We start from the raw sequence: 14,674 nt of genomic DNA, 5'->3' as shown, positions 1-14,674 counted from the left end.
TCTCTCTCTCTCTCTCTCTCTCTCTCTATATATATATATATATATACATATATACACACACACACACACACACAAAATAGATACGATTAATTATTGTAAAATTATATTGTAATTTCAAAGAGTGAAATTGTTTTTCTCTTCATTTTATTATTTTTATTTTATGTGTATGAGTGTATTGTGTGCATGTAAGTGCACCTGTGTTGTACAGTGCCTGTGGAGGTCAGAAGAGTGTGCTAGATCCCCTGGAACTGGATTTAAACCTAAGCCATCTCTCCATCCCTGTTTTTCTCTTTTTTTAACATTTTATTTATTATTTTTATTTTATGTATATGCGTGTATTGCCTGCATGTATATAAGTGCACCCGTGTTGTGCAATGCCCACAGAGGACAGAAGAGACTGTTGGATCCCTTGGAACTGGAGCTACAGACAATTGTTAGCTGCCATGTGGGTGCTGGGATTTGAACTCGGGTTTTCTGTACCACTGCGCTCTCTCCAGCCCCTGTTGTTTTCTTTTTAAATTTCCAGTTTTACCCTGACATTCTTGAGACTTTATCCTCCTCCCCCTCCCCCTCCCCCTCCCCTTTTTTTACATTTTTGGTGCTATGGGTTTTACTCAGGGCCTAGTATATGCAGTTGACCACTAAACTACAATTTCAGCCCTTTAATCTTTTGTAAATTTCAGAGTTTCTGCTGTGTTCACAGGGATTTCTCAGCTGTTAACCTGTTCAACCCATGGTCTGGTTTAAAATTTTTGTCTTTTTTTTTTTTTTCCTAGTAGTATTCAAGAGGGTAATAAAGCAAATAAATTAAAACAAGCTCCAGTTCTAAGGACTCGATTTCGGAAACCAAAACCAAATATAGGAAAGAGAATGGGAAGAAGAAGAATGTCCTCAAAGGAAGAGGTCCCAGAGGAGAGTCCTGTTTCTGGGGAAATGACAGCAGCTTTGGAAGAAATTGTAAGACCAGACACTTCAAGGAAGATGCTACCAGATGTGACTGTTCCTCCTCCTAGTACTACTGTGGAATTAGAGTCTGATTTCAAAGAAACTGGAAGAAGTGAGACATCTAATAAGAAGGTGTCAGAAATGAATGATGTCACTGTGGAAATGGATATAGATTTGGAATCAATTGGAAGAGAGATTTCCGTGGGTGAGGTGCTACCAGAATTGACTGATACCACTATGGGAGCAGATAGAGGTTTGGAAGCATCTGTAAACAAAATTTCTCCAGTGGAGAAGGTGCCAGAGTTGATTGATACCACTGAGGAAATTGACACAAATTTGGAAGAAACTGGAAGAGAAATATTTTTACAGGAAAATGGCCCCAAGGAAGTCAGTCCAATTAGTGAAATGGAAACAGGGTTGCAAAAAACTGGAAAAGAGATGCCCACAGAAGAGAGAATTCCAGGCATAATTGATATCAGTGAGAAAACGGAGCCTGATTTAGAAGAGACTGAAAGAAGAGAAATGGCTGCACTGCTAAAGGCCCCAGAGGAGGTTGGAACCATAGGCAGAATGGAGGCATACTTGAAAGGAACTGGAGGAGAAACTTCCCAAAGAAAAAAGGCACTAGTGGAGTTGATTGTGGTAGAAGAGAAAGAGATTGATTGGAAAGAAACTGAAGCAAGAGACATGTCCATGCTGGAGATGTTGTCAGAAAAGACAACTGTTGTTGCAGAAGCTAGCACACATGTGAGAGAAACAAGAAGGGAGGCTTCTGCCTCTCAGGAAGGAGGATCAGAAGAGATCTGTGTTAATGAGAAAATGGTGGCAGATTTGGAAAGAACTAGGAAAATAGATATTTCCACAACAGAATATGAACCAGAGAAACGTAATACCTCAGGGCAACTGGAGTCCGGTATAGTTCTGAGCATTAGTGATGACAGCAGCCCTGGGCCTTCACAGGATAGCACAGTATGTTCTTCTCTGTCTTATCAAAAAATTCCCCAAATAATCTCATTATTGTTGCCCTTGAGACCAACAGTACTTAAAATCCCCCAAACTCTAAAATCTTTTCTAGCCCTAAATTTTTGTTTCAGGTTCTTAAAAAAAACTTATGTAGTCATTTAAAAAAAATTTTTTTTTTTTTTGTCTTTTTGAGACAAAAACTGTAGCCCCAGTTGTCCTGGAACTCACTATGTAGACCAGGCTGGCCTCGAACTCACAAAGATCTGCCTGCCTCTGCCTCCTAAGTGCTGGGATTAAAGGTGTGTGCCACCACGTCTGGCACTTAAAATACTTAAAAGACAATTTTTTTCTAATTATGGAAAACTTGCTCTGACAATTTGAAATTATATGTTTAGATAGACAAAATATAGGAAATTGTACTGAATTTGTACCAGTCTTAGTAAAAAAATAAGCTGACCATATATATTTTTTTAATTTCTTGCCCCATTCCACTGACTAGATTTTAAAGTTCCCTTTCTTGAAAGTTTCCTATTGCAGAAGTTCATGCTCTCACAGCATTTTTAAGGATTTCTTTCTAACACTGTTTTATGTAGGTAATGGCATTTGTGGTTTGGAGTAATATATATGCATAATATGCAATATATTAATATATTGCATAATATGCAATACAAAAGGAACTCATTCCTGAATTCTAGGTTTGGCTTCTGTTTGTCAATTTTTGTTTAACAATTAAACAGTAGTAGGCTTTTATTTGAAATGTACAAAATACTTATGGAATTTTTCTTTATTCTCATTCACTATGATTCTTTTCTCCAGAACATTAACAATAAAATATCAGTGATGACAACATTTGTAGAAGAAAAAGAAAATGGTGAAAAAGGAGTTTTAAGTCATCTGAAGTCTTCACAGAATTCTGGACATCAGGAAACTGCTCAAGGGCCTCCAGATGTGTTGGAGCAGTTTTCAGATACTAGCTTAAGGTACAATTATATAGGTCTATATGCTTTAAAGAGTTTTTTTTTCAATTTTTATTTTATGTATATGAGTATATTACCTGCATGTATGCAAAAACAACCCTTTGTGCAGTGCCTATGGAGGCCAGAAGAGGGCATTAGATCCCCTGGAACTGGAGTTACGAACAGTTGTTACCCTCCATTTGAGTGTTGGAAACTGAACCTGGGTCCTCTGTAAGAGCAGCAAGGGCTCTTAACCACTGAGCCATCTCTCCACCCCCCCTCTCTACCACCCCCCCACCATTTTTAAAGAGGTTTTTGTTTACAGGTGTATATGCTTTTAAAGAAAAATAATATACTCTAGTTTCTTTTCAAATTGTGTAAGTCTTTCACCTTTTAGAGAATATGAAGTTCTATTTGCAGAGTATGTTAAAGTAAGTGAGATTTCAAGCCATAAAATATATAATAGGAAGATTAGAGTGAGGATTAAGGTCATTTTGACAACTAGTTATGAGAATTATTCACAAATACAAAATTGTATAGAACACGTATTCATAGGTTAGTATGGGTTTGACCCGTATTTTGTTCATGGAAAAATGATGGTTTCATACCTGGATTGTGTAACTCAGGTTTTTCAGGACCTACCAAATAGTTCCAATTTTTTTCTGTTAAAATTTAGGATTAGCCAGGCATGGTGGCACCCTCATTTAATTCTAGCACTCAGAGGCAGAGACAGGCAGATCTCTGTAAATTCAAGGCCAGCCTGGTCTGCATAGTAAGTTTCCAGCCAGCCAGGGCTGCATACAAGACCCTGTCTCAAGGTGAAAAAAAAGACTAAGCCAGCTATGATGATGCTTGTGTGTAATCATAGCACTTGGGAGGTGGGTGCAGGAGAATGGAAGAGAGTTGAAGGCCAGCCCTGGCCTATGGAGCAGGTTCTTGGCCAGTCTAGGTTATATAGATTATGTCTTAAAAATATATATATTAAGAGCTTACTGCCAATCTCAAAGGTTGTCCTAAGAGTCCACTCACTTTGCTATTTCAGTTTGTTCTAATAAAATTTGATAATCTTTGTTTCAAAAGCAAAGCTCTTCCTCAAGAACAGAAGCCACTTGAAGTTAAATCAGTACCTTTTCTGAGAAGTAGATTCAAAAGACCAAAACCAAACTTGGCAAGAGCAACTTTAAAGAGAGTGACCCCAGAAGCAGAACAGTGTGTCCCTGGGAAGAAATCGGAAACAGACAAAATAGAGAATGTCCCAATACAGCAGGACAGTGAACAAGCTGCTCAATGTGTGAGTGATACTTCAAGTGGAGCTTTTGTTTGTGGGCATTTTTAGTTACTGAACTAAAAAAAAGTTACTAACTTTTACAAGTTGATATATTTTTTTACTATATATGGTATTGTTCTGTACTTAAATGTGCCTTATTATTTCATATAGCTTATGTTAAAATCTCTGGTAGGCAGGTGTGGACAAAAGACAGTTAAGAGGTTTAGGCTCTTGTTGAAGTTCTGGCTATGTTAACTGTAGCCAAATGACGTAGTAAGCTTTTTAAAGATTTCTGTGTATTTGCGCTTGCTTACTTGTCTGTATGTGCACCCTGTGCATGTAAGTACACAGGAGATCTAGAAGAGGATGTCAGATCTTCTGTAACTGGAGTTATAGGTGGTTGTGAGCCTCCTAATGTGGGTCCCTTGCAAGAGCAGAAAGTGCTCTTAACCACTGAGCCATCTCTCTAACCCCTCAATTTATTCTTATACTAATAGTATGTGAATTTTTTTTTGTACTTTTTAGGATGTGTCTTCCTTGATGACATCAAGAGAGAATGATAAATCAGGTCATAAGGAAGAGGAGACTATGATACTACCGTGTATACAGACAGAAAAGGATCCTTTACCTTCAAATTCATGTGAACCTAAAGAAGAGTCTCAGTTAACACAAAACCAGGAAAAAGGCTTAGTTTCTATGGGGTAATCAGCTCCTTCCTTGAAAATCTAAATTGAGACTTTTCTTTTTTTCTTTAAGAAAACACATTATGTCTAGGGCTTTTATTTCTTCTTGTACGTTAAGCCATGAACTCTAGGGAACGGGTTCCAGCAGCTCAGGCTCCTTTCCGTTAATTCTCACAAAGTGTGCTTCTCCGGGCAAGGTGGGCTGGCGCTTCAGCTGAACCCAGGTTCCTTTCTCTTTGGCTTCCTTTTTTTTCTGGTCATTTTCCTTCATGCACTTCAGAAAGCTGTCTTGGCTCTTAAAGTGCTTCATATGCTTAATATGTACACTAATTCTCTTGGCAAGAATCTTGCCCTTAACTTGCTTGTTTACAGCAATGCCAACAGCATGCTGGGTGACGTTGTAGACTCTCCCAATTTTGCCATGGTGGCATTTATGGGGCATTCCTTTTTGAGCAGTGCCCATCCCCTTAATGTCTACAATATCACCCTTGTGGATTCGCATATATGTGGCCAAAGGAACAGCTCCATGTTTTCTAAAAGGCCTAGAGAACATGTAGCGGGTGCCTCTCCTCTTTCCCTTTGTGTTTGTCATCTTGGTGAATCACTGGAAGATGGCTGCTCCAACGAAAAAGCAAGACTTTCCTTTTAAATATTTCCTTATTTTAGAAATATGTTAAAAGTGAATATAAAGAATATAAAGAATAATTGGTCTAATTGATGACCACCTAAAATTGAAAATTAGATGAAATTGCACACCTTATAATGCTAATGCACTAATAATATATATGTATATATACTATATATTTATTACCTTTTTAGAAATTGGTAAAATGTACATAAGATAAAATTTACCATCTTAACCATTTTTGGGTGTACAAACCGGTGGCATTAATCATATACACATTATTGGGCACTCTTCACCACCATCCATCCCCAGAATACTTTTCATTTTCATTAACCTTTTAATGAAACTTTGTATTCATTAAACATTAGCTGTCTAGTGGCAACCATGATTCTTTGTTCTGACTTTTATACATTTGGCTGTTTTCCATATATCATCATATTAGTTTATTAATAGTTAAGAATTAAAATGAGTTTGCTTCATTTACTCCACCCTCAAGAATTAAAATGAGTTTGCTTCATTTACTCCACCCTCTTTTTTTCCTTTTTTTTCTGTGCTGGGGATTAAACTGAGGGCTTTCCACTAGGTATTCACTCTCCCATTCAGCTATATTCCCAACCCTAAAATAGACTTTTCTTTTGTAATATATATATATTTTATTATTTATTTATTTTTTTGGTCTTTTTGAGACAGGATCTCCCTGTAGCCCTAGCTGGCCTGGATTCGCTACAGAGACCAGGCTGGCCTTGAACTCACAGAGATCCACCTGCCTCTGCCTCCCCAGTGCTGGGATTAAAGGTGTGCACCACCACGCCTGGCATATGTTTTAATATCAGAGGATCATTGTCTTCAATATTTTCACGAGAATTGAGGAAATCCAAGTTAATATGTTTTTGTGGTAGTTGTGAACTTGATAATAGTCAAACTCCCTTTCTCTCCTCTTGTCCTCTTTTCCAGGACTCAGAAGATGAACACAATCCCACAAGAAACAAAGCAAAGTGTTGTTCAAATTGCTTTACCAGCGAGGGGCCGACTTCATAGACCGAGACCAAATGTGCTTAAGGCTAGACAGAGGCAAATAGTAGCAAAAGGTGATGCTGAAGGCGTAGCTAAGGAAGAAGGAGCAATAGCTCCAAAAGATGAAACTCAAAAGAAATCTCTGACTGTGGTGAGATCATTGTTATGTCATAAATTGAGGCTTTTATGTTAAAATAACAAGTGATAGCTCAGCCTTGACTGGTTATCTCACATTCTTCTTAAAGAATATGTGTGGTGCATTTTGGTTATTACAGTGTAATGTATCTAATTTTGTTTCAGATGCACTTAAGTACATACAGGCAAAACACTCAGACACTTAAAAATTTAAAAATTATTAAAAGGAAATAGGAGTTATATCATTTTTGCTGCACAACAGCATGCTGATTTTATGACAGTTTAACCTTTTTTTCTTTCTTTTTCCTTCCTTTCAGATAGGGCCTCATTTGGCTGAGATCAGTCTTTCCCTTCCTCCTTACCGTTCTGAGTGCTATGATAACCAGGATGCACCATCATACCCCATAGTTTAACCAATTTCTTTTTCTCTTTTTCCTTTTTATTTATTTTTCTTTTTGAGGATGGCACTGATGATGGACAAGTTCTCATGTAACCTAGCCTAGCCTTGAATTTACTATGCAGCTGAGCTGGCCTTGAACTCCTGATCTGCCTGCCTTTTCCTCTCAAGTGCTACAATTACAAGAGTATGCCACTATGACCAGCTTTAATCAATTTCTTCTTTTATAAATTGTAAGCATTTATTTGTGGGGATTTTTTTGGTCTTTTTGAGACAGGGTCTCCCTGTGGCCTCAGCTGTCTTGGAACTCACTATGTAGAACAGGCTGGCCTTGAACTCACAGAGATTTGCCTGCCTCTGCCTCCTGAGTGCTGGTATTAATGGTGTGTGCCACTACACCTGCTTATTTGTGTTTATATGCACATGTGTTCCTGTGTATGTGAGGTGTGCACATGTGAGTGTACACATGCCATAGGACCCATAGAGAGGTCAGAGGAAAACCTGTGGGGGTCCTTTCCTTTCACCGTCTGAATTCTGAGGATTGGACTGAGGTTGTCAGGCTTGGTGACAGGTACCTTTACCCTCTGATCTATCCTACTGGCCCTTAATCAATTTCTTAATAAATTTTTTGATAATAGGAAAAAAATACATAAGTAGTATAATGCCCCAAAATGTTTGTTTCTGCTAGTCTTTACTTTTCTGTTCTTTTCTCTGAGTGATAACATAAAATGTAGATTTTAAGTATGTAATCCTTATTTGAATAAAAATACTCTTTTATTTAAAAAGGAAAACCCAGAGCTGGAGAGATGGCTCAGCAGTTAAGAGTACTGACTGCTCTTGCAGAGGACCTGGGTTTGATTCCCAATACCCACATGGCGGCTACGAACTGCCCTTAACTCAGTTCCAGGGGAGTCTGAAGCTCTCTTCTGACCTCTGCGGCATTGCACAACACGGGTGCACTCACATACATGCAGGCAATATACTCACACACATAAAATAAAAATAATAAATAAAATATTAAAAAATAAAAAGGAAAAACCATTCAACTTTTTTGGTGATAGGAATCAAATCTAGAGTTCTGCACATGATGTACATGCAGTCTGCAATCAAATTACATCCTCATTCCAAGGTGGTTTTTTTTTTGGTTTTTTGGTTTTTGGTTTTTTTCAGGGGGGGTCTTTTTGAGACATGGTCTCCCTATAGCCCCAGCTGGCCTGGCACTTGCTATGTAAATCAGGCTGGCCTTGATCTTTGATCTCATGGAAATCCACCTGCCTCTGCTTCTCCAGTGCTAGGACTAAAGGTGTGTGCCACCACACCCAGCGCGTTCCAAATTGTTTTTAATTTTATAACATGATTCCTAGAGCATTATATATGTGTTTATTTGGGTATGTGCACATGTGTATGTAGGCAGAGGCCTGGGGTTGATATAGGGTGTCCTTTACTGCTTTCATTTTTTGAGATAGGGCCTTTGACAGAACTTGAAACTTATTAATTTGACTACACTGGCTGGCCAGTGAGATCTAGGGATCCACTTGTTCGCTTGTCCTCTAGTGCTAGGGTTGCAAGTACCCACTGGCACTGTCTTACATGGTGTTGTACCGCTGGCACTGTCTTACATGCTGTTCTTGGTTGTACAACAGGTGTTATACAACAGGTGTACAACCTACCATGCACTCACCTCAGGCCCATCTTGGAGCTTTAGATGCATTATTCACACTTTTCTTCAATAAATCACTGCACCTTTTGCTGTGAACTATGCAGTTTTGTTTTGGCAGCAGAAGATGAACATTGGATGCCCAGTTTGAATTAGAATTTAAAAAGCAAACTGGACTTGGGAGTATAGAGTGCATGCAGATCTTTTGGGTTCATTTCTCAATACCAAAAAGAAGGAGAAACTTAAAAAATGCTTTTTTGTTGATTAAAACATTTTTAAGTTCTGCTGTAAAGAGAGTATATTAATACAGTTTTGTCTTTTCAGTCAAATTCTCAAATTGAAACTGAAATTGAAGTTGTGTCCGCCAAAGTTTCAGAGTGCAGAGTGAATGAACAAGGTCATGTGGTTCCTGTAGAAAACTTCAGAGTTAACAAAAGCAATGTTTTACATGAGAAGATAAGGTAAGTTTTCTTTTAGTAAGAAGAAGCTTTCTAAAGCTTATTAAATATTTTGATTTTTAACATAATTGATATTATATAACTTAGCATTCTGAATTGCTTTTGTGTTTTATATTGCTTTTGATTGAACCCAGGGCCTTTTTTATGCTAGTCAGGTGCTCTACTACTGAGCCATGCCTCAGCCCTTTTTTATTCTATCTTGAAACATTCTTGTTAAGTTGTTAGACTGGCCTTGGACTTGCTCTGTAGTCCAAGCAAAGCTTGAACTTGTGATTGTTCTGTTTCAGTCTCCTAGTAGCTGGGATTATAGGCTTATGCCACCAGGCCTGGTTTAAAATTACCTTATTCTTTTACTTTCTTTCTTTTTGAAGATTTATTTATGTGTATGTTTGAGTGACTACATGTATGTATTCCTGGTGCCTGTGGAGGCCAGAGAGGATATGAGATATCCTGGAACTGTGACTACAGGTAGTTGTAAGCCACCATGTGGGTGCTGCAAATTGCAAATTGAATTCAGGTCCTCTGCAAGAATAACTAGTGTTCTTAACCACTGAGTCATGTCCAGCCCCTTATTCCTTATTGTTAAGTCCAGCATTTTGTTGTCACCTCTGATTTCAATAACAAATTATTTATATATAACATTTTATCTTAAATTTTTTAAATATATATTTTATTATTTTTATGTGTATGCATGTATTGCCTGCATGTAGGTAAGTACACCAGTGTCCTGCAATGCCCACGGAGGACAGAAGAGGCTGTCTGATCCTCTGGAACTGGAGTTACTGACAGTTGTTAGCTGCCATGCAGGTGCTGGGATTCGAACCCAGGTCTTCTACAAGAACAACCAGTGTTCTTAACTACGGAGCCACCTCTCCAGACCCTAAATTTTTTTTTTTACTGTTTTTAAAATTTTAGTGTGTGTGTGTGTGTGTGTTTCTGGGCGTGTGTGCCACTCAGCTGACAAGTCGCTTCTCCCCTTCCACAATGTAGGTCCTGGGGATTAAACTCAGTTTGTGAGGCTTGATGGTAAGCTCCTTTATTCTCTGAGCCATCTCGCTGTCCCATTCTTAAATATCTTTGCAGAACCACATGTGATGACTTTTTTTTTGGAGAGTAGACCTAATGACTCTTGTATGGCAAGTGTTCTACTACTGCGTTGCATCTCTAGTCTTCACGTGACTGCTTTTTTAAAAAAGATTTTTAAAGTTTTTTGGTGTATGAATGTTTTGCCTGCACGTATGTAAGTGTACCACATGCATACAAACCCTTGGAAAACAGGAAGAGGGTGTCTATGTATTTTATTTATAAATATTTGGGGGGTTAGTTTTTAATCGTATATCCAGGTTTATATTAGTGAGTGTGTGTGTGTGTGTGTGTGTGTGTGTATGTGTATGTGTGTGTGTGTGTGTGTGTGTGTATATGTACGTACTGGGGATTGGACCCAGGGCCTTGCATGTGGTAGCAGATTGTCTGCCATGGAACTACATCCCTTTCTGTATTAATTTTTTTTGGGGGGGGGTCTTTTTGAGATAGGGTCTCCCTGTAGCCCCAGCTGTCCTGAATTCACTATGGAGACCAGGCAGGCCTCGAACTCACAGAGATCCGCCTGCCTCTGCCTCCCGAGTGCTGGGATTAAAGGGGTGTGCCACCACGCCCGGCCTCGGTATTAATTTTTAAATACCCCAGTTCAGATGTTAGCTAGTTACTAAACTATTTCCATATGAGACCTTAGAATGGCTGTTGGAGTTACCTTGGTAGCTTTGAATTTCTTTTGAATGTTTCAACCTTGTCTTTGTCTGAAATGGGTTATAATCAGAACTTTAAGACTGCCTAACAATAAGACCTTTCCCATCAGCTTTCAGGAATGTGATAGAATAGACTCTTGCTCTTAAGCAAAACCTGTATATTTGTTCATGTGTTGGAGCCCAGTTGAAGCATTTGTTTAAAGTGCTGTTACGAAGTTTGGAGTGTCTAGTTAATATCTCTGAAAATTACTTGAAGTGGTATGAAACCAGGCCAGTATTAATGAATGAAAGCAGAGAAAGATTAATATTATACTGTTCCTCAGGCTGTAGAGAAAATGAAACTTAAAAAGGCTTTTATATCAGCAATGTGGTGTTTCATTTTACATGCTTAGTTTTATTACCAATTGTTACATAATTCTTTGAATCCAAAATGTCAGTGTTACATTGATGGAGAGTTCTGATGTTGTTCTTAAACATGATTTGTGCTTCATTCTAGGCATGAAAATAAACCATATGTTCCCGGCCAGGCACAGTTGATAAGAAGGCGATTTCAAAAGGCTAAGCCAAATTTAGGAGGAGCACAGCATAAAAAAGAGCAATCAGGTATAGAAAAAGACACAACAGATCAGACTGAGGCACAAAAACCAGAAAATAATTTGCTGCAGAAGGGAGATTCCGACAACGAACTCCTTCTAAAAGTAAGTTTTGAAAAATTAAATTCTTGTCGGGATCATGAAGGAGAGCGATAGTGAAAAACAGTTCTGACTTCTATGCTGTAACTGTTTTCTTGAAAAGTGAGTGATTTTGCAGTCTCATAAAAATTTAGAAATTGATCACTTGCATGTGTGTTTAGAGTACTAGGCCAGACTGTTAAACCAAAATAATATAGATTGTTTCCCTGATAATATTAAGTGATTTTTGTTGTTGTTTGTTTTTTTCTTGAATTTAAGGAAAAGACCGAGATTCTGACATCTCTGGAGATTTCAGCAAGTAAAGATTGTGTAGGTTCTAAAGAATCTGATTTTGCCAAAAAAGTCACTGAACTAAAACTTGGATCATCTGGAAGTGTTGGAGAGGAAACTGTGGAAGATAACTCTGTGTCTTCTGTGATTGAAGAGCAGAGTCTCAGTAAACAAACAAGGTAGCATTTTGTCTTCTGATACTCAGAATTGGAGATGACAAGCACTTAGTCTTTACAGATCCTGTGTTACTGATAGGGCAGAAAGGTGGGTTGTGAACACAAGTGGAGTTGTTCACTCTCAAGTGTTTACTGCTTTGGATTTTTTTTTTTTTTCGGTCTTTTTGAGACAGGGTCTCCCTGTAGCCCCATCTGTCCTGGAACTCACTATGTAGACCAGGCTGGCCTTGAACTCACAGAGATCTGTCTGCTGCTGCCTCCCGAGTGCTGGGATTAAAGGCTTGTGCCACCATGCCTGGCCCTACTTCAGATTTTTTAAAAAAATTTTTTTATTTTTATTTTATGTTTATGAATGTATTACCTGCACGTAAGTGTACCCGTGTCATGCAGTGCTCACAGAGGTTAGAAGAGGGTGTCAGATCCCCTGGAACTGGAGTTATAGACAATTGTTAGCCACCATGTAGGTGCTGGAAATCAAACCTGGGTCCCCTGCAAGAGCAGCCAGTGCTCTTAACCACTGAGCCATCACTCTAGCCCCTACTTTGATTTTTATTCATAACATTGTACTTTTTTTCTGATCAAAGAATGGTGTATATTAGCTCAGAAATTAGAATGCCACTTCTAGTTCAGTTGTAAACAATAATGAAAGGTACTCTACCTCCATAATTTTCAAAGACAGTGGGAAGAAACCTAAGCTCTAAAAAACATCATTACTTTAATGGCTTTTTGTCTTCCCTACTCTTTTATTTTAACCTAGCTGTGCCCACTAGGTAAACAGTATCACTTTTTGATCTCATTCAGTATTAATTAGTTCCACGTATTTTGCCTTTTTTTCCACTTTATTTCCAGGTTTGTGTTTATTTCTACCACCATGTTGTGTGTAAAAACAGGCCAGATTAAAAATTTATACAACATTTATAGATAAATGAAATTTAACTCTGAATAAGATGCTACGTAGTGGTTAATTTCTTTCTTACTTTTATGACATATGTTTTAAAAGAATGGGTGGGGCTAGGGATATAGCCGAACATTTGTGTAGAACTTGGAAGGACCTATGTTTGATCCTGGCATCACAAAATACAGAGAGGTATTTTTATCATCATCATTATTATATTTTTGCGGTACTGGGAATTGAACTTAGGGCTTGACATATGCTAGGTAAGAGCTCTGTCACTGATCTATATTCCCAATCTTTATCTTTATTTTAATGGTTGGAACTGAGATTTTACTGTTTAACAGTTTGGTTTCATTAAGATTATCCTTGCGCTATTTTGGTTAAATATGCAGCTGTCCACAACTATTGAAAGAATCAAGTTGTTCTAAAATTGCTCCACCTCAAAGAACAACTCTGTCTTCTGCCTCTGAGTGTGCGCTAGATCATCCTGGGAGGAGAATGCCTAGGAAGATCAAACCAAATGTGACCAAAGGGCGTGGATCAAAACGAAGTCGAGGTAAGACTAAGAAGGAACCTAGAGCGTCCAAGTCCATGCTGGTGACTCTTCGAGCTTCCCAGGATGAGGATGAAGATGATACTGAGGATTTTGAGTCTGAATATGAAGAAGATACCTGTCATCTTGCCCCAGAAGAATTAAACAAAGCACCAGTATTTGTACCTATTGGTCTCAGATCCCCTGAACCCACTTCTGCCCAGATCGAGGAAACAATGGAAGAGGTAGGGTTTTTTTTTGTTTTTTTTTTTAATTTTTGACACTTTTTTCTTTTAATGGATTATTATTTCCTTTCTTAATGATAACTAGGATCTGAAGAATTCGTTCTCTTAAGCATCTACTGCGAAACATAACTTATTCTGGACCTACTGTATAGCTTAAAGAAATCCATAGCAATGGCCTGTATGACTACCTGTGATCACTTAGTCCTCATGGTCCTGGTCCCAGCCTGGGCCTCAGTTAACAGTAACAGTAGAAAGCTCTTATATGCTTATGCTTGGGCTCTTTTTTTTTTAGTCTTCTTGAGACAAGATCTGTAGCTTTCTGTAGTCCAGCCAGCATATAACTTGCTGTATAGACCAGGCTGGCCTCAATAGCACAGAGATTGCCTGCTTCTGACTCCCCAGTGCTGGGATTAGTGTGCATTACCATTTCTTAATTATTTTAAAGATGTTTTAGTAGATGGTGTCTATTAACTATACTAGGCTCTCTGTTTTGGTTGGTAGAGAAGATGGAATACCTATGTCTCTCTCTCTTTTCTTTCTTTTTTTTTTTTTGGTTTTTCGGTTTTGGTTTTTGTTTGGAGAATGAACTCAAGGCCTCATACATGGTAGGTTGGTGCTCTACTTCAGAGCCACACCTCCATTTTTCTTCCTTTCAAAAACTGGCAAAGTGCATGTGACATGGGCGGGCAAGATGGCTCAGCAGGTTAGGGTGCTTACTGCCAAGCCTGACTGCTTGAGTTTGATCCTGGAACCCATATGATGCATGGAGAGAACAAATGCCCTCAAGTTGTCCTTTGACTTCCACATGTACATCATGGCATGCATACATCATATGCACCATTGGGTACATATTCAAAATAAGTGAAACTTTAAAACAGTTTTTAAAAGCCAGGCATGCAGTTTTGAAAGAGGTGCATCTTAGCTCTGGAAATTGTTATTGAATGTCAATGCTGTTGTAATGAAATGAGGCTTCTAATTATGTAGTTATTAAATGAATAACTTAAAAAAACAAATGTCAA

General features: G+C 38.3%; 1 protein-coding gene and 1 pseudogene across 2 annotated transcripts in view; one reads left to right on the top strand and one right to left on the bottom strand.

The window, feature by feature from the left end:
• Positions 1–14,674, top strand: part of Bdp1 (B double prime 1, subunit of RNA polymerase III transcription initiation factor IIIB) — a 117,541-nt gene that overhangs the window by 57,529 nt on the left and 45,338 nt on the right. The window contains exons 17-25 of one of the 2 annotated variants that reach the window (XM_008838483.3): positions 780–1,914; positions 2,725–2,888; positions 3,945–4,155; positions 4,657–4,832; positions 6,394–6,604; positions 8,967–9,103; positions 11,342–11,543; positions 11,796–11,986; positions 13,271–13,655. In XM_008838483.3, the coding sequence (XP_008836705.1) occupies positions 780–1,914; positions 2,725–2,888; positions 3,945–4,155; positions 4,657–4,832; positions 6,394–6,604; positions 8,967–9,103; positions 11,342–11,543; positions 11,796–11,986; positions 13,271–13,655 (2,812 nt within the window). Of the gene's footprint in view, positions 1–776; positions 1,915–2,724; positions 2,889–3,944; positions 4,156–4,656; positions 4,833–6,393; positions 6,605–8,966; positions 9,104–11,341; positions 11,544–11,795; positions 11,987–13,270; positions 13,656–14,674 lie in introns of both variants that reach the window. The other variant, XM_008838482.3, reaches the window with a different exon arrangement.
• Positions 4,942–5,426, bottom strand: LOC103738470 (annotated as a pseudogene).

Source organism: Nannospalax galili, unplaced genomic scaffold (assembly GCF_000622305.1).
Source record: "Nannospalax galili isolate Female #2095 unplaced genomic scaffold, S.galili_v1.0 scaffold898, whole genome shotgun sequence".
Taxonomy (NCBI): domain Eukaryota; kingdom Metazoa; phylum Chordata; class Mammalia; order Rodentia; family Spalacidae; genus Nannospalax; species Nannospalax galili.
Note: the sequence above shows the minus strand (reverse complement) of the source record. Positions and strands in the feature narration are given on the sequence as shown.